The sequence below is a fragment of the Mustela erminea genome, chromosome 14 (genome assembly GCF_009829155.1).
Source record: "Mustela erminea isolate mMusErm1 chromosome 14, mMusErm1.Pri, whole genome shotgun sequence".
Taxonomy (NCBI): Eukaryota; Metazoa; Chordata; class Mammalia; order Carnivora; family Mustelidae; genus Mustela; species Mustela erminea.
In genome coordinates, this window is record NC_045627.1 from 41634076 (window position 1) to 41654077 (window position 20002).

General features: G+C 43.2%; 1 protein-coding gene across 3 annotated transcripts in view; it reads left to right on the forward strand.

Annotated features, from left to right (window-relative positions):
* Positions 1-20002, forward strand: part of LRMDA (leucine rich melanocyte differentiation associated) — a 1046803-nt gene that overhangs the window by 566597 nt on the left and 460204 nt on the right. For all 3 annotated transcript variants that reach the window (XM_032314126.1, XM_032314125.1, XM_032314127.1), the window contains one exon: positions 11665-11791. In XM_032314126.1, the coding sequence (XP_032170017.1) occupies positions 11665-11791 (127 nt within the window). The remainder of the gene's footprint in view (positions 1-11664; positions 11792-20002) is intronic.

The window sequence follows — 20002 nt, forward strand, 5'->3', positions numbered from 1 at the left end:
TTGGTTTAGTCTGAGGAAAATCTCTTGTTCAAAGAACCTTGGTTTAGTCTGAGGAAAATCTCTTGTTCATCCTGCTCCACATCTGCAAGCATTTGATCCTTTTTCTCCCTAAAACTGTTACCTCTGTTAGGTGTTGGTCCTTGGGGCCCAGAACATGCCATTATAAGAGATGGAGTGCAAACCTAACAAAGTTGTTCTTTGAAAGGTTTTGTGAAGCACAAAGCTAGGGCTGTTTTGAAAGAAGGGAAATGTCTCCAATAGTGAGCCAGTTTTGGAGGTCACCATATCACCTAGGGCCTTCTTTCTTTCAGGAGATGTAAAGCTATCTTGTAGTCTGGGACAGAAAACATGTTTTCACCTTTTTCAGCCAACTGGGACCTCACAGAATCAGTAGTTGGCATATTTTCACTGGTGTTCCTGGCCTGGTTCCATTCCAGGGGGCCCTGCCCATAGGGAGCTGGTCTTTGGACAAGTATTTGATTAGGGCCCCTCTGGGTCCCTAGGGCCTTGAGGCACAGCCGTGTAAATGTCTCCCTTTCTGGTTGGTTTGCAATGAGTAGACACCATCTGTTGAATTAAAAATTCCCTTTATGGAGGGTGGTGAAAGGCTTGTGTGGAAGAGACACTGTTATCTTTCAAGCAAACAGTTCATGAGGTTGAAGAGCTGTGTTCTTGGCCCAACATATGTTTGCCCAATGGCTGTGGGCGCCTCCCCCACCAGGCGCTGAATTCCGCCCCATGGCGACGTGCACACATACCGCGGCTGCAGCACACCATGTCCACTCCCTTACATCTCTCTAGTAAAGAAAACCTCCATTTATAGAACCCGCCAAACAAACTCACTCTTTAGACTCTTAAAAACAAACAAGATCCCGAGGCCACAGGCTCCATGCGTGCATGTGTGGTTTTGTAAAATCTCAAGCCGTGAATCAAAATAATTTTAGAGACATAATCAAAGCCCAGACCAAACCCTATCACCAGGGAGGGAGAAATGCAGGAAAGATTCACTGAGAGGCGTGGAGGACAGCCAGATGGGCAGAGCGGTGACGACCAGATATGGAGGCATCCAGCCTATTCCTACGGAGGGTGCCTGGTTCTCGGCTCCGTCTGTAGAGACTCAGTTGCTGAAATAACTTTGGGACAAACAGGGGAGGGGTGCGCCGAAAACGGTGACCACTGCAGCCCTCGTTTCTTTCCTCTCAACTTCTAGAGCCCGTGTTACCCATGCTTCTTAATAACGTGCTGTCCTTTCTGATTTCTTCTCATTTCAAGTCCAGCTTTTTTCTTGGTTCCCCTAGATAATGAAGCCACTGGGAGTGGCCACCGCGATTTGTGCATCTTTTGTAGCCCTGGATGTAGGTGCTCCCTGAGAACCTGCCATGCCGGAAGTGTATATTGCATATGGGCTTTCTTGTGCTAGGTTAGCTTTTTGGAGGGGTGACTGCTTGAACTTCAGGATTGGTTATCTATTCTTAGGTTCCTTTGCCACCAAATTTGGCATAAAGTGTAAGAAGATGCTCACAGAATTAGAATTCAGTTGGACTGAGACTTTGCTCAAGCCCGCTTCCTCTTTGAAACCTTCCCTAACCCTCCCCCTCCTTAGAATGTTGTTGACCATCCCAGTCTAACCCATGACCCTGTGTTATCTGGTAACTCCTTCCCTGCCTACCTCTATTGCTTAAAGTCGGGGAGCATGCCACAGCCCTCTTCATAGACCCAGAGACTAGCCAAGTACGGGGCAGAGAATTGGCACTCAATACCTTTTTGCAAATGAATGAATGAAGTGAAATGAATGAGTGAGCTGTAGAGGCACATGCCAAGGGGCGGACTGTTAGTTGGTGAATTTCAACCCAGTTCTGCCTAAAGCATCCTTCATCTCATGAAGTGCGCCTTAAAAAAAAAAAAAAGTAGGAATTAGTTCTTTAGGGAATTATTCTAGGAGGGTCAGGAGAGAGGGTAGATAAAGGACAAAAGAATTTGAAGACCATCTCCTTCAATCAATATGACTGAGGACGTACAAGTTATGGATCACAAAGCTGTACACAGTGTTTGGATAAAGGATGTGGCAATGGCGAATTTCTCTTTCTAGATCTCCACTACAAATTATTTACAGGTGTGTTAGCATAGTTCAGTTGGGGGAGAACTGCCCTATATGTCTAAAGGTTCTGAACATGGCTTGGTTACTATATATGGTTTTAGGTAAGCCACTTCGCCTCTCTAATCATTAGTCACCTTCTGTAGAGGATAGAACACCCTAAATTTTCCCTGGAATTCCAAGTCTATGAGTCTAAGAAGAAGACCATGACAAGTCATATTTTAGAATGCAGCTCTGACATTTAGTTGAGAGGCCAGTGTGTTGACATGTGCCTTTTAATTATGGAGGTATCCCCATAGTTAAGGAAGCATTAAAGAGGCTTTACACAGTCCCAGTGAGAGGATCAGGAAAAAACACAGAGTTTAGCAAGATAGAGAATGACAGAGCTAGAACTCTCTGCTGCCCTCTTTCCATTGAGGCTGTCTGGCAGGGAAGAAGCAGCTCTTGTCAGCCTTTGTAAATGTTAGTTACCAAGGAAGGAGCTTCATTTGGAGAGGCACAGAATCTGGGTAGAATATTAGTCACCAAATCTCATCTTCTTTTTTTTTTAAATTTTTTTAAAAAAGGTTTTATTTATTTATTTGACAGATCACAAGTAGGCATAGAGACAGGCAGAGAGAGAGGAAGGGAAGCAGGCTCCTGGTCAAGCAGAGAGCCCAATGCGGGGCTCCATCCCAGGACCCTGGGATCATGAACTGAGCCAAAGGCAGAGGCTTTAACCCACTGAGCCACCCAGGCACCCCCAAATCTCATTGTCTATGCAGAAATCTCTTCTAAACATTCTCCATGACTCTAGCCTCTGATCGACTTCATATACTCAGAAGGCAGCTCAATCCTTTGGTGAACAGCTCTCTGTTTTTGTAAGTTTTAAAAAATTAATTCAAGACCTCTCCTTCCAACTTACATTATTTTCTCCAAATGGTTTTTAATTCTGCCTTCTGGAATGCCAGAGACTTAGTACTTTGAAACAACGAGGTCTCTTCTGCTTTTGGTTAAATAATTTTGACTGTCTCCATCACTGTTTCTTAACACCCTTCACCAGCTGGTTAGTCCCCTTCTGTGGTATTTCTGAGTACTGATGCCTCTTTGAGTCTGGCACTCAGAACTGAAACAAAGCTCCAGGTGGAGTTACTTAAGGGTCAGTAGAGTAGGATCAGATTTGCTTCTGTGGAAGCAACCCCACTTTTCTGATTCATATAAACCTTCTTTCTACACACTGCTTTTTATCCAAGGCTTCCCTATCTCGTGTTTGGGGGAATTATTTGAAGTAATAGTTGCTGGAGTTTCTTTCTGATTATAAAATACTTACGATAGAAAATCTAGTAACTAGTGAAAACATTAAAAGAGAAGATAAATGTCCTTAACTCAGTAGTTAGTGGTGTATATCTTGGATCACTTAATCAGTATGCAGTATATAAATACATGTATGGACTGAGGTGTACATGCATATGTATATAATTGTCATAACGTCCCTATGTACAAGATTGTGTATTAACAGTAGTTTGTAAACTAGAAACATCAGACTACTTTAGTGACTCTTAACCATCACTATGGAAAACATGGTACAAATTAAAATTTGTGCAGGGAATGGAGGGGAGACATAGATGACTTAATTTTCATGCATGAATGCATGAGATTGTATGTGCATGTGTTACATGTATTTTAAACTTAGGTATTTAAACAGATAGCATGATAATTTTACTGGATCAGTAGATATATGTCTATAATATAATTTTTAATTATGGCATGGTATTTCATTATACAGATATATTGAGCTTCCTGTAATCATTTATCATTGGGCATTTAAGCATATTTACATTGTTATTATAAATAATGCTATAGTGAACATACTTAAACCAGGAACACTTCTTTGATATTTATTGAATAAATTATTGGACTCACTGGATGAAAGATGATCATTTTTAAGACTTTTCTTCATCCTTTTTTTTTCATTTTTAAGACTTTTAGTATAAATTGCCTTTCAGAAAGAGTATAACAGTTTCTCTCTTCCATTAGAGTTGTGTTAGTCTGTTACTTCAACACGACTATGTTAACATTTAAGGAAACAATGTACTTGCTAGTTAAATGAAAATATCTTGTTTAATTTGAATGCTTTAAATTCCCAATGAAGATGAAATTTTATCCCAGCTTTCCATTATTGACAATATATATTCCTTGTGAATTTTCTTTCCATGTCTTTTGTTTTTCTCTGAGGTTTTTCAGCTTTCCTTAATGCTTTTCAAAAGCTCTTTTAATATTAAGGATGTTAAACCTTAGATTGCAAAGATTTTCCCCAATTTACATCTGTCTTTTAATTTTTTTTTCCAAATAGTTATTTTGGGCTAGTTGGACTTTATATATATATACAGTTCTTTACATTAGATAATGGGAAGTTTCATCTTGTTGGGCTGAAATAATGGGTGGATTTCAAGAGGGTCATTTTGGATCCTACTGTATCTTCTTGAATGGCTTTCTTGGATCTTGAGCTCCATAAATGTGATGAACATGTCCTTAACCAAGTTATTGGCAAAAACAGGACCTAAGTCCTTTCCAGAACCTTTCCTTGGAGCAAGCTGGGCTGTTAATTGGTATCCTTCAGGAATATTTTTGAACCAGTTATGGCTTGACTTAAAGTTGTCCTTTTCTAGCTCACTTTTTGCTCTTGTGTCACAAGGATATCATTAGAATTATTTCAAAGCCTTTTTGAAATCTGTATGCAATATATATCTTTATTCCTAGTCAATTGTCCACATTGATAAAATGGTCTCAAAGAACTTAGTCTTAATGTATAGAAACTGCCTGTTTGATGCTCAATGCTGTATCAAATTTGTATGTATATATCTCCTGTTTGATTTTACAAATGATGTGAACTAGCTTATTAGAATTAATAAAACAAAAAAATTTAAAAAACACCCTATAGATAAATAAAATATAAATATTGTAAAAAAAAATAATAAGCCCCATCTGTGAAGTTAGAAAGCAGATATAGAAACTATGGGGTGTTGCCTTTTTACATCTGAGTCACAATTTTTCTCTGAGCTTTCTGGTGGTAAAAGTAAAAAGGATAACATGACCAGAAACATGATTTACATTGTCCTAAGGCAACCAAATACTAGTTCCGGACTAGAATATCATAAGTCTGTGAGCTTATGAATCCAAAGTGTGAAGAATCTTCTTTCCCTTTTCAGATAACCGCCACTGTATACCCAGTTCTGGGCTTCCAGCACCTTACGCATCCTCCATAACTCTTTAGGGATCATAAGTAACATTTTCCTTAGTATTATTTAGGTTCAGTGTGTGACAGCTTCAGACTTGGCCCGGCTTAGAGTTAACAAACACCTAGTCAACTACCTTAGATTTTTGGCTGGTCTTGGATTCAGGTCTCTTTCAGCAGTATTGAATGGTATTCTGTGCAGCCGAGGGATCATCTATCCCGATGGGGATCTTAACAGGGCTTTGGGGTGACTTTGACAAATCCCATATGATATACAGTCTATGGTGTCAGTATACGTTGTCTTACATAGCCATGAGCCTGTTCCATATTCATTTGTTTTAGACACTTTCATCCCCTGTTCATATACTTGCCATATAGATTAGCTGATTTATATTATTAGTTGGACATCTCTCCCTGGCTAAGTGACCTCAGTGACAGAAGAATATGTAGAACATATATAGATCCAACTGTACATATAGTACTAAGTCTAGTACTGTACTATATATTATATATAATATGCTATCTCTAGTAATAGATTATAGATATATATAACCATTTACATGGGATATAAAGAGAATTTTATGACAGAAAGAAAGTATCTCACGTGTAGTTGGATTAATGGTATTTTCTAAAATGCTGGCTATGAGCAGTCATATCATAATTTTCCTGTCCTTTTTCCTTCCTTCATCCCCTGCGTATAGCTCTGTGTTGCCTGTCCTGTCCTTGTAGCTTTGGTCATGGCCTCGGTTGCCAGTCAGTTCGTGGACATTTCCCAAGGACCTGCTATGTGCCCCGCTCTGTGTTTGGCATGATGGGGCTCGTAAGAGAGGTACAGGTTGCTGTTCTGCTCTCAAGGGTGATATTTAAATTATTTAATAGCTACACTAATCAGGCAGAAAGATCCTGGCTGGAACAGGGGTTCTTAGGGGCTCCATATTGTGGGGGGACATTAACCACTTAGTTGCTACGTTGCAGAAAGGTCTGGGGTCTCCAAGGAGGAGCCAGGGTAACAGGAGGAATGTACAGGATACTCAGAGCTGCAATTATTTCCAAGTGGTAAAAAAGTATTTAAGTAGGGGTTCCTGGGTGGCTCAGTCGGTTGAGCATCTACCTTCAGCTCAGGTCATGATCCTGGGGTCCTGGGATCCAGCCCCAGCATTGTTCTCCCTGCTCAGCTAAGAGCCTGCTTCTCCCCCTCTCTCCACTGCTCCCCATGCTTGTGTTCTCTCTCTCTGTGTCAAATCAATTAATAAAATCTTCATTAAAAAAGTATTTAAATAATAACCAGTTCTGGTGTCTGGGTGCATACTCACTGGGTGTCACTTCTGCCTGCTCATAGATACTGGGCCCAGGGTAAGCAGAGGGAGGCACTTTGGCCTCTGAAAGAATGGGACGGTAGGGATTGCCCTCCCAGCTTCTGGCCAGCTGCCCCGAGGCCTGCTCTTTGTCCTGCCCTTGGGGTCCCACTGTCGGCTTTCCTCTGAGCAGGACACAGGGCATAGGCTCTGGCTGAGCCGTAGTCACTCAACAAGGGGGTATTGAGCCCTCCCTGTGCATTGGACAACTTTCTGGGTATTATGGAGGTTCCAGTGAGATCCCTTTTTGTTAGGGGCTGGGCAGATGGCAATCATCCCGAAAGACGCATTACTGAGCAGACACTGGCCAACCCTGGCAGGTCCACAGGACTAGCCAGTGTGGTAAACAGCAGACAGACAGGGTAGGTCCTCTTGAATCTCCATAGCTCCCCATTTTATCAGTTAAAAATATGGATATGGATATCTGGATGGATAGAGTAGAGGGGATAGGTAAAGATCTTAGTTCAGAGCTTATTTTCTTCATTGCTTTGAGAACATCCTCCTGACCTTTGGTTCTGGGTTTGAGGTGAGCTCTGGTTCCACGGAGGGAGACATTTCTTCTTCGGGTCTGTGGTTAATTGTGTTCGCATTTCTTGCCTGTGTCATGGCGGGCCGCAGCATCATCCTTGGATTAGGCCGAGAGCTGAGAAAAGAGGGATCTAATTTTTACCACAGTTTATACCGCAGGGATAAGATTGGCAGTTCTTGAATGGAGGGTTCTGGAGGTGTCCTCTGGTGCCTTTTCTGGCTGGGTTTTTGCTGAGTAAGGGGCAGGAAGGGGTTGCTATGGTTTCGTAGCTCATCCATCCCAAAGCCACCAACTCTGCTTTGGTCCTGGCCCTTCTCCTTCCCCATTCTTTTTTTTTTTTTTTTTTTTTTTTAAAGATTTATTTATTTATTTATTTGACAGACAGATATCACAAGTAGGCAGAGAGGCTCCCCGCTGAGCAGAGAGCCCGGCCGCGGGGCTTGATCCCAGGGCCCTGGGATCATGACCCAAGCCGAAGGCAGAGGCTTTAACCCACTAAACCACCCAGGCGCCCCTTCCTTCCCCATTCTGATGAGTGGCTAACTTTCGGGCATAGAGTAAAGGCTGCTGAGTGTGAGCCCACACAGGAGCAGAAGAGTTTGGGGTTCACCCCTTTGTGAGGCCTGATGCCCCGCCCAGGACCCCTCCTCAGCAGCTCACAACCACTGGCCTAGCTTGGAAAGGGCCAAGGCAGCCTGGTTAGTGCCGCTGTTTTTTTAAGCTAATGAGGGCAGAGTGTGAGCCACAGGCAATGATGCTGGGATATTAACTGTGACAGGAAGCTTGATCATAATTATCTTAACGAGGATAGGGTTAATTACAGTGGAAACTTAAAAGTTCTCTCTGTTTGAATCCGCTAGAGCTGAATGCGTTGTGATGTTTTGTCATTTTGATATGACTTTGGAAAAGGCACTGGGACGCTCCCAGCAGCCGCAGCGGCTCCTCGGGGAGCTCAGCTGGAGAGCCCTGTGAGTGAGGTAACCTAGATGGTACCTGTGGGTGAGATCACGGGCAGCTCTCCTGCTGGGGAAGCAGGAGGCAGGCAGCCTGTGATGGGCTTCCGGGGTGCTGATTAGGTTTCCCGAGCAAACCACCTGCCACAGGGCAGACCTCACACCCTGGTCTCCTGCCTGCCCTTGGCATCTCTTCACTGGTCTGGGGAGACCTGACTCCAGCTCCCTGGGCTGAGCTAGTGGGGGAAGACTTGTCCTCCCACTCTGGCCTCCAACCACTGCAGATGTGCCTGCCTCGCTTTCCCAGCCCAGCCCTCAAACATCTGCAGACTGTAAACCAGGAGGAGGACGAGTACTCTGGAGTGGCAGCCCCCCCCCCCCCCAACTTCCCACCAGAGCTCTTGGGTCTGAAGTGCATTTTGCTGTCCACACACAAGGTGATAGCCGAGAAATTGCTGTCTCGTCATCTTTTCCTTATAGCTGTCCCATTAGACAGCATAGACCTGTGTGGGTCCTTAAAGCCTTGTCTGCCTTGTCATTTTGTTTAACAGCACACACCTCTTTGCACAGGCATCTTGTATATAGGGCTGTGAATGCAAAGACTGATGCAAAAAATTTCTTTACTCCTTCCACGAAAAGAGCAACAACCATAACAACAAAAGTCACACTTTCAAAGAACAAAAAAATAAAGCCTCCCCCAAGCGTGTGTTTGTTGGCCTCCACATGCCAGCCAAGCCCCAGAAAGCCTGCCCTCTCCAGTTTTACCCTTCTCTACCCTGTCTCCTGTCCCCAGTCCCTCAGCTCTGAATTAAGCTGATTAAATCACCAAGTGCACACTACACCGATGACATGAAGACAGGGATTTATTAATTAGCAACCCCCCACATAGCATGATTCCCTTTTAACTGAGCAGCTAATAACATTACGGCAAAAGGAATCTTACAACCAGACAGGTGACAGGAGATTTGAGCCTGAACTTGCCCTGCTCTTCTGTGAGGTCTCCCTCAGAATGGCGCTCTGCCCCAGAGGCTGCCCCTGAGAAAGGCGCCCGTGGGCACCCCCTCTGGTGTTCTCCCTCTGGTGTTCTCTCTCTTCCTGTTTGTCCCTCTTCATGCTGCGTCATTTTGTGTTTTGCCTCCCCCCAGTTCTCTTGGAAGAGAGCTTTCTTTGGCTTGCCAGTTGCCAACCATTTGCTGATTCTTATGATAAGAGTATTATATTTGCATAACATAACTCGGGAACAATGTGTATTTGGATGCTGCCTTTGACCAGAGCCCAACTGATGTTTGTGGACAAAGGACTTATTAGCCATCCATAAGGCGCCCTGAAGGGAGGTGGCCTTAACTCCCCTTGTGGTAAACAGGGCCTCCTTGTCCTGAAAAGCACTTTTGAATCATCACTCACTAACCCCCATGGGGGAAGGGACTTCAGGAAAGGTCCGAAGTTTCCCTGCAGAAGCCAGACTGGCCTCACACCTCAGCCTCTTTGCTCCTCTGTTCCACCCCCCTCCCCTGCATCCAGAACACACTCCTCCCAACCCCCACCATGCCTGCTAAGGTCACAGCTACCAGAAAAATCAAAGAATGGAAGGAGGAAGGTGTGGAAAGGAAGCAGCATCTGCTATTGACATGTTAGTCTTCTTTGGCTTGTGTTCCTTAAGATCCCGAGAGCTGGAAGCAGCCCCGAGCCAGAGAGCTCCACTGGGCTGTTGATAAGCCCACGTTCTTACTTGGAGTAAATGGTAGAGCTGAGGTAAAGTCCCAGAGTCCCAAGCTCCATGTGTGTGAGTTGTGTTTTGCCTCCCTGAGACGTGAGGAAGAAGAGAAAGGAAGAAATGAAACACAATGACCCCATTGACCCTTATCCCCAAATGTTAAGTGGTGTCACCTTCCACCATGGAGCAGGTAGTGCTGGTCTGAGGAGTTAGGGCTGGTCAGGGTGCTGGGCCCCACAAGGGGGGTGTGAGTCAGGCAGGAATGGGACATGCTGAGGGGGCTCTGGGCCTGGTGGGGTCTGGGGATTCCATGTCTTCCAATCCCTGTTCCACCTCCCAGGCACTGACTCCCTGTTCTGGAGTCCGCTTGGCTGAGGTCCCTCAAGGGAGATGCAACTGTCCTGAGAAAGCCTTAGTGCTAAAGTTCACTCCCATCAGACGTGCAGGTGCTGCACACACAAGCAGCAGGGTCTGTAATGAAAGTGCTATCGGTAAATGAATAAATAGTGTGGACAACATCTCCCTGATTCGTCACATTTTATAGCATAGCCAGGAGATCCCAGGCGAGTCGGCCCTCTGGTCGACGTCGTAGCTCAGCTGTCAGCCTGTGCAAGCTCAGCACGGCTCTGGGCTCTGGCAGGTGAGCGAGCTGGGAGTACGTGTGTCTGTGCGAGTCCCTCCACCGGGCGGCTTTCTTTAATTAACGTTTGGGAGCTGCTGGCCTGGGCAGCACATGCGCACAACTGCACCTTCCAGCCTCCACCCCACCTCCACCCCTGCCCCCCCACCAACACTCCTTAGTCCATAATCTTAAGAGTTAACTTTGAGCTAAATGTAAAAACAAGGCTATTTTTCCCTTTCTGATACTTTTTTTTTTCCCTGAGCCGGGTACTTAATTCTTTCAGATGCTTGATTATTTACTGCCTTGACATCTACATTGCTGCATTCCACGCTTCTTTCAAAAATAAAGTGAGAAATCCACTTTCCATAAATTAAAACCGTAACTTCAAGCCAGGAGCATTGAAACAGAAATTCCCGCAACTCTTTCCTGAAACCACCCCCCGCACCCCTCCCAACAAAAACAAAAACAGAAAGAAAAATCATGAAAGAAAAAGAAACAGCCCTCTCCTGCTGGAGCGATCATGTGCTTCAGCAGATGCCTCTGCCTTTTGGGGCAGCCACAGGGACACTGGGCAGAAGCAAATGAAGTGATTAGTAAAGAAAAAAAGCGGAGGGGGGAGAAAAAAAAGTCAAAGGCGGCGAAGGGAAAGAAAGGAAGCCTTCCTCGCCTTTTCCTGGACTGTGCAGAGGAGAACCGCGAAGAAATGATACTTGAAGTTATATTTATTATTGTAAGAGGGGTATGATATTTCTGGGCAGGAATGATGGATGACAACTTAAATTTGTGTCCAGGGAATGAAGGTGAACTGTGACAGAGTTATTTATCTTGGGAATGGAGGTTAGGGTCAGCCGAGGCTGGGTGCCTGAAGGCACAAGACATTGACAAATTTATCCTGCAGGCCGTATCTGAAGCCCTTTGTTTTGGATCCTGGCTACTCACTAAGTGACCCTCATCCTTCATGTTGGCAATGCGTGAAGGATGCGGTGAGTGCCAGCGGCCCCTTCTCCCCCGCCGCCCCCACCCCGGCTCCCGCTACTAATTCTTGTCATTCACTTTGCTGACAGGCACCAAGCCCAAACTATTCCCAGTCCTGAAAGGGAAGGTTAAAATATTTATTTCGGCTCATAATGGCCTCCCTGATTTAGTGCAGGATCATTTTTCCTGTTGCCTTTGTCATTGCAGGTCACTGGAAGGACTGAGCGCGTTCGGGAGCCTGGAGGAACTCATCTTGGACAACAATCTGCTCGGGAACGACCTCGTGTTGCCAGGGTTACCCAGGCTCCATACCTTAACCCTCAACAAGAACCAGATATCCTTGGCTCTGTCCGCTGCCTCCACTCCCCGCCCTGCCCCGCAGTGGTCCCTGCAGGCACACACCACCCCCCCCCTTTACCCTTCCCCCGCCCCACACAAATACCTGCAAAATGTCAAATGAGTTTTATGTGTCAGCTAAATTAAAGTATGTGAAATGCAGTCCATGGGCAGACAAAGCGTTCTGTCTTCTGGCACTCGGGACACTTCAGAGTAATTTATTATAGGTCATTCATAAATGAAATGCACCATTATATCTTCCTGTTGCTCCATTTTAGTGTAGAGATCTAAGTTATGGCTGTGAAGAAATCTTTTTAATAGATAAAAATAGAGAAAGAAAATAATGTCACTGCTGCTGAGAAGGCAGAGCCGGGTTCTGTTTGCTTGGGCCTGTGTGGGAGGGCGACCTCTGGTGGGAAGTCCGGGGTGGTGCCTCTAAGAGAACTTAGCCTTCACGGAGGTTTCTGGAAGGCTTTGGTGCAGGCTGGGAGAAGAGTGCTGGCACAGGAGGGGGGAAGGGGCAAAGATGCGAGATATGTGGGAGTCCAGGCATAGCCCTGCCCTCTGTGGTGTTTCCTGTACTGGGGTGATGAGAGAAGTCAAACAGAGCCGTTTTATTGCGTGCCTTCTCCTGAAGTCGGTGAGGACCTAGCCAGCCTGGGATGAGGCTCAGGGGGATGAAGGGCTCTGGGTTCTACAGACAGGCTGAAAATGGAATCAGAAGCCTTCTGCGGCGTTAGGCAGCTAGCTCTTCTGTACGGTGTGGGTCTCCCTGCTACCACTGTGTGAACTGAGAGGTAGGGAGTGTTGTCTGTTTTGTTAACTCCTTTATCCTTCACACCTAGAATAATGGAACTGAGGTTCAGTGAATATTTGTGGGATGAATAAATGAAAGAATGATTATCATCAGCTGTTCTTTATTGAGCTGTTCTTTATTGATCCTGTGGGTCAGACATGGTGCTGGGTCATATTAAGCGTATTATTTTTTGTTCTTACCAAACCCTGGCAGAAGGTGTCCATTTGTCTGAATGAGGAAAGAGGTGAGCTGTAAACCCAAAGCCGGACATTGACCAGAATGCTACGTCCCGGATTTAGTCTCAACTGTGGCCAAATCCACAATTCTTTCTATTCTGTTCTGTTGCTTCGGAGTTGAAGTCCACTCACCTTGTTTTATTAGTGGAATATTTCAGATCTAGAATAGTTTAATCACTTGCTCCTGTTCACATGGTAAGTTAGAAGTAGAAAATGGATCAGGGCATTTTCCGTAGAGTGTGGAAATAAAAGACCAAACACCCAGATATATATGTTACCTTTACCGTGTATGCGTATGTCTGCTTTAAGAATGTTAGGCCAGACCATTTATTACCCTCTGGTTATATTTCAAGTCATAAGACAGTATTTTCCTTATTAGGTAAAATATACTACTATGGCCATTATACATTGGCACTTTACTAGAAGTTGAAGGAAAGGGCTGACAAGTTAGTATTAGTCTTTACCATAAAGCAATTTTTTAAAAAGATTTTATTTATTTTTTGATAGACAGATCACAAGTAGGCAGAGAGGCAAGCAGAAAGAGAGAGGGGGAAGCAGGCTTCCCACTGAGCAGAGAGCCCGATGTGGGGCTTGTTCCCGGGACCCTGGAATCATGACCTGAGCTGAAGGCAGAGGCTTCAACCCACTGAGCCACCCAGACGCCCCTACCATAATGCGATATTGATGGATTTTTTTTTTTCTTCTCCTATCCTTTGGTCAACCAAGTTTCCTAGTCACTGTTCGAAAACTATTACAGTGTGTCTTATGGCTCCCTTGACTGTCTTAGGTGATTAGTTGGATGATATTGTCAAATCAGTCAAGAACAGAAGGATTATTAGTATAGAATTGGATGGTAAGTTTCCTTCTTTGGGCCCCAGTGCTGATATCTGTGTCCCACACTGATGTAAAGTACTAGCCTTTGGACTTGGGTTCATGAGTCAGCTTAATCACGTTTAGCTACGCGGTTGCGGACAGGTCTGCCTCTATTTGTCTGGAAGCCTCTATTTGTCATTTTGTATGTATGTGTGACATCATGGCTTTCACTTGCCTATTAAGAGAACTGGAAAAAAGGAAAAAAGAAATGTATGAAAGACTTATTTGAATGTTGGAATCAAAGTGCTATGATAATGTGAGCAACACAGGTTTCTGGGTAAAAAAGCAGCTGCCTCTGCCCTGGGATGTTGTCACATTTGCAATATAAGAAACAGTGACAGGAGAAAGATTTCCCGAAAAGCCCACACACCAACCCTTAAGGACTTTGTTTGGTAAATGCTGTACAATTGCTAATCCCAAACTCAATTCCTCTTCTCCCTCAGCACACTTCCTGGCCAGTTCTCTGTCACATTAATTGGTGCATACTAAGAAATGTAAGTTTATTTCAGTACAAGCCTGAGAAAAACAATTAAAAGAAGAGCACGCCAACTGTGAAAGAACATCATTTCACATAATCCCAGTTTGCAGAGGAACTCCTGGGTGATTTTTTTTTTTTTATCAACCTCTGATTTGTATAATAATCAATCAGTGCAAAGTATTTTCGGGGTAATTAAGTGTCCAAAATGTGTACTTTATAGTATTGCTTTCCTCTGTTACTGTTGTCATTTGAGGAGACATGGGATAAATATTGATGTAAATATTGATGATTGACAGAATACCTCATCAGTCTCATGAGGTTAGACTAATAAGTAAGATTCCTGCTTCATGTGAATTTGCTAAGCCTTATTGTCTTCCATTTTAGAGGGCTCATTTTCATTACTGGCACCAAATATGCTGAAAATGCATAGGAATTCATTCTGGATATTTTTTGAAAGATTACCCATGAAAGATATGATATGATATTCATTTTGATCTGACTTATGTCACTTAGCATAATGCTGTAAAAATTCATCCATGTTGTGACAAATGATAAGGTTTTATTCTTTTTTATGGCTAAATTATTTATGTATATTTTATATAAATTTATATAATTATATAACTATATAATTATATAACTATATAATTATATATAACCATATAATTATATAAATTTATATATATTTATATAAATTATAGAAATATATATAAATTATATATAATATATATATATTATATAAGATGTTGAGCATCTTTTCATGTGTCTATTAGCTACCTGTATGTCTTCTTTGGTCTATTCAGATCTTTTGCCATTTTTAAATTAGATTGGTTTTTGCTATTGAGTTATGTGAGTTTTCCATTTATTTTGGTTTTTATTATTATCATTTTGAGAGAGAGAGCAATAGCAGGGGTGAGGGCAGAGGGAGACGTTAAGAGAATCCTCAAGCAGACTTCCCACTGGGCATGGAGCCCGAGGCTGGGCTTCATCTCACAACCCTGAGATCATGACCTGAGCCAAAATCAGAAGTCAACTGACTTAACTGACTGAGCCACTCAGATGCCCCAGTTCTTCATATATTTTAGAAATTACTTATCAATTATATGACTTGTAGTCATTTCTTCCCATTTAGTAGGTTTCCTTTTCATTTTTTAAATGGTTTTGTTTGCTGTGTAGGAAGTTTCTCATTTTTTTCCCTTCAAGGTTTGTTTGTCTGTTTGTTTGTTTTTTTAATTTCAGCTAATTAACTTACAATGCAATATTAGTTTCAAGTGTAGAATTTAGTGATTCATCACTTACAACACCTGGTGCTCATCACAAGTGCACTCCTTAATCCCCATCACCTGTTTCATCCATCCCCCTGCCCACCTCCCCTCCAGTATCCATCTGTTTGTTCTGTATAATTAAAAGTCTGTTTCTTGGTTTCTCTCCACCCCCATGTTCGTTTGTTTTGTTTCTTAAATTCCGCATATGGGTGAAATGATATGGTGTTTGTCTTTCTCTGACAGACTTATTTCACTTAGCATTATAATCTCTAGCTCCATCCATGTTGTTGCAAATGGCAAGATTTAATTCTTTTTGATGGCAGAGTAATATTCCATTGTATATGCGTTTCTTATTTTTACAAGAATGAATTGGGCCAGAGGATGGTTGAATTCTCAGTGTTGCTATCACTAGAGATTAGCAAGCTTCTTGGCTCTACAGATCTGAAGGATTTTCTTTGTCTTTGGTTGAGTGCCTTTCCCTTTCCAATCCTCAGCCTCTCCAATCTGTAGTGGTAATGCTGAGGGAGAAATGATAGTGGCAGGGGAGGAACTGAAGCAGAAGGCCATGGTGTAGCTATAAAGCTGGCTAGGTATATTGCTGTGCTGATGGAGAGTACTTCGTTACCCACTGATTAAAAAAAAGATACTAATTGGCTCTTTCAGGATGTCATGATTTATCTCTCCTCTGGTCTTCCTGCATGATCATGAAGATTGGTTTAATTTCCCTGCATACTTGACCCAGAAGCCAGAGAATGCAAGTCAAGTAAAAGCAGGAGTAACACCATATGGAATTCTCTTAACCTAATATTTCTGACTGTACCTTTTCAGCCAACTGATTCTCCTATTGTCTTGTGAAAGTACTGTGGAATCTTCTAACAGTTACTATGTTTTAAACTGCTATTGCTACTCCATGAAATGCTTTGGACTTGGGCTCTATCAGCCTGGATGAATAATAACCTACCTCAAAAGTTAGTGGCTTAAAACAACAACTGTGTTCTTTGTCTATAATTCTGCATGTCAGCTGTTTGGGCAGGGCTCAGCTGGATGGTTCTTCTGTGGATCTTGCTTTGCATTCTTAGGCAGCTACAGTTATCTAGAGGACTGGGTGGGATTGGGTGGGATTGGCCTCACTCATATGTCTGGAAGTTGGTCCTGGTTGTTGGCTGAACAACATGCCTCCAGTAGGCAGGCATAGGATTCTTTACATGGGGCAGGTGTTCCCAGAGCAAAGCCTGAATGTACAAGTTCTTTTCAAGCCCTCTTTGCATCTTGGGTGTTGCTGCTCTATTGCCAAAGCAAGTCACATACCAAATGTAGAGCCAGTGTGATAGGGGACTATACAGGTGTGTATACAAAGAGGCATGACTCATTCCTATAACAATCCTACACACAGACCTTGATGTCTTATCTCTTTAAGAATTTATCTCACATTTGTAATAGAGAGACCTAGAATCAAGTAACTGTTGACCTTCTGCAAAGGTAAGTACTAGTTCTTTCTTAGAAATTGAGTCTTATTTTAAATATATGAGAAAGCTTACTATTAAATGGGGTTCTATCTGAAGTTCTTTTGTAAAGTTTGGTTTGGTTTTAATTTTTGGTGTTTTTGTTTTTTGGCTTTGGTTTTTGCATATGTAGAGTTTTCCATTTTGTTTCTACTTTCAGGTAGGCATGACTGTCCAGTGCTCTGTTACTGGACCCTGTGAACGTGGATTACGGGTTGTTTTATCCTTTGGAAAGAGGTTGTGTCCTGTAGTGGTTAACAGTAGGCTCTGAAGCCAGGCTTCTTGGGCTTGTATTCTGGCTCTGCCACTGGCTGCGTGTCCTTGGGCTACTTACTTACCATCTTGATGCTTTGCTTTTCTCTGCAAAACTAGGACAATAATGGTATCCACCCCACTGGTTGTTGTGAGGGTTTTTCTAAATTTCTAATAAATTAGCAAATGATGATTATGGTGATTATTATTACTATTATTATCCTAGAGAATTATGTAAGCTTACTTGATTTTACTTGGGCCACATTCTAACCATGGCCAGAGTATAGATTTCAAACACGTCTTTGATTTTTATAATCTAAAGTCACCTGCCTGTCATTCTGTGAATTGAGAACCACTGGTGAATACTCTGATTTTTTACGAAAAAAACTGGGGGAATATGAAATTTTTGAAGTCACATAGATGGTCAGTGGGAGGGCTCACTCTAGAACCCAGACGTGTTAATTCCTAACTCCAAACCCTGAAACTTAAGTGAGGGAAAATCACTGCTTAAGAAGAGGAAATAAGATGCCGGAGAGAAGTCATCTGCCTGTGCTTGCCCTGCTCTTGCACCTCCCGCTCCAGCCCTGCTCCCAGCTGATGATGGAGCCCATAAAAGGGATTTCAGAGCCCAGATCCACCATCTGGAAAATTTCTTCTCAGCCTACCAATGCCTCACTTTCAGGCTGCATACCTCCTACTTGACTTCCCATCCTTGTTCTGCTGGCTCTTTGTTCTACTTCTGTTCCGCTGTCAGTGCTGGTGTTACTTCTTCATCTCTGGGTTTATAGATTGTCTTACTCTTCTTCCTTTGGTTCATTTAGACTGGCTTGGTAGTCACTGGCCACAGTGGCCACACTGGTCACACGGAGTTGATCTTATCTTCCCCAGTGCTCATATTCTCTCTCTCTCTCTCCCTCACAGATGCCCGTGTATATACACACACTATGCTTGGCTCTTCTCCAGTAGGGTTGGGTACTTGGTAATGCTCTCAGCCATATCATGTCTGAATACCAAACCCCAAATAACAGAAGAACACCTGAGATGTCAGGAAAATATAGATACTTTGTACAATCAAATGATTCTCCCCATTCTTCCTTTTGGGATGGGTGGGGGAAGGGTAAGAAGCTGACTTCATTTTACATCACACTCAATTCCTTCATTTTCTATCTCCCTGTTTTGCTTCAGCATACATACGAAGAGTCAGTATGGATTGTAGTACCAACAGGAAGAACGGGTAGTGTGACGTGTCATACAGCTGGACTGTGGTGAGGAGACCAGTTAGCCGAGCCCAAGGCCAAACTAGATTTTCCACAGCAATTTACTGTCTTACTCAGGGAATTCTCTGTGCTTTGTCTGAGGCCTCAGTTTCTTTATAAAATGGGCGATAGACACTGAGGAGAATTGGTGACAGATTTAAATGGCATAATGTGTACATGGGACACAAGTTTGTTAATGCCCAAAGTCTTTACACCTTCTTGGCACCTTTTACTGATATTTAGCGTCTCAGTGCTCTAAATGAATAAGCCCAAATTGTAAATAACTGAGGTACAGAACACAGCTGGATGGTCTCCCACAAAAGCATATAGGACTCTTCATGTTTCAGTATTTTAAATTCCTTTTTAAAGTGTTAAAAAATCATGAGTCACTTGTCTCCTAGAAATGCAATGTCTTTAGAATCTAGGTTTGAATCTAGACTCTTCCATTCACTGACTGTGTGACTTTTGACTCCCATTTCTTAAATTATTGTTTGGATGCAATAATTCTGATGTGTGTGTGTGACTCAAAATGAGAGTATATTGTGCAGAATGTGTAGTTAGTATTCAGAAACCCTATATTAGGCACTGGTTGAAACCTGGGTGGTATAGGTACTGCCCTTTGACCTGGACCTGAGCACAGAGGGAGGGTTCATTCCCATTTTTACTTGGGAAACAGTTATAGACCTGTACAGCTGCACATGATACCCAAGGACTCCCCCCACTCCTTCATGCTCCAAACTCTCAAGGCAAGATGTTGCTTTGATCTTGGGCCCTCTGCAAAAAGTCTCCCTTGGCAAGCATACCTATGACAGTTGGACTCGGCAGTGGCAACTTTCTGTAGACAACGCTGAAAAAAATATAAATGTCAAGTACTCTAGAGAAGACCTGATGAAGGAAGCCAGGTGTATGCTAGAATCCAGCTGAAGAAACTTGAAATTATGCCAGATAGCTTCACATTTTAAAAATAGGGGGTGGGGGGGCGCAATGTCACCCTTGGGAGAATTCCTGAAAGATCTCTATGGCCCTGTTATTTGTTAGTCTGTGACACCAAGTTCCCACTGCTGATTGCCTCTTGTTTATTTTCTATGAACTTGACAAAAGGAATGCAACAAATTCTATCTCAGAGCTCCCAGCCAGATAGGGCAGAGCTGTGTTTGTTCTTGCTGACCCAGGAGACTGAGAAACCAATTGAAAGTCCTCTTGTCTCTTGTCCTCCAGTAGTTGTATCAACATAATGGAGAAGTTCTGGTCCAGAGCATCCATGGAGTAGGTGCTAGTGATTTCTGACTACTGTGGGTTTTGGGGAGACCACCTGACTTAGTTTGGGGAAGCATTTAGCAGGTACCTGAAAGGCCTGAAGAGGTGGGATAGTTTCTGCCACTCAAAATATCCTAAATGAGGTAGGCTCCATTCCTTGGGTTCATTGGCACATGGTGGCTAAAGCTTCTTGAGGACAGTAGACTCTTTTCCCAAGAAATTTCCATGACAAAGACATTTGATTGTGTTCACTCTCCACAACCTCCTGCTCAGGGCTGGATTCAGATTTTGTTGAGT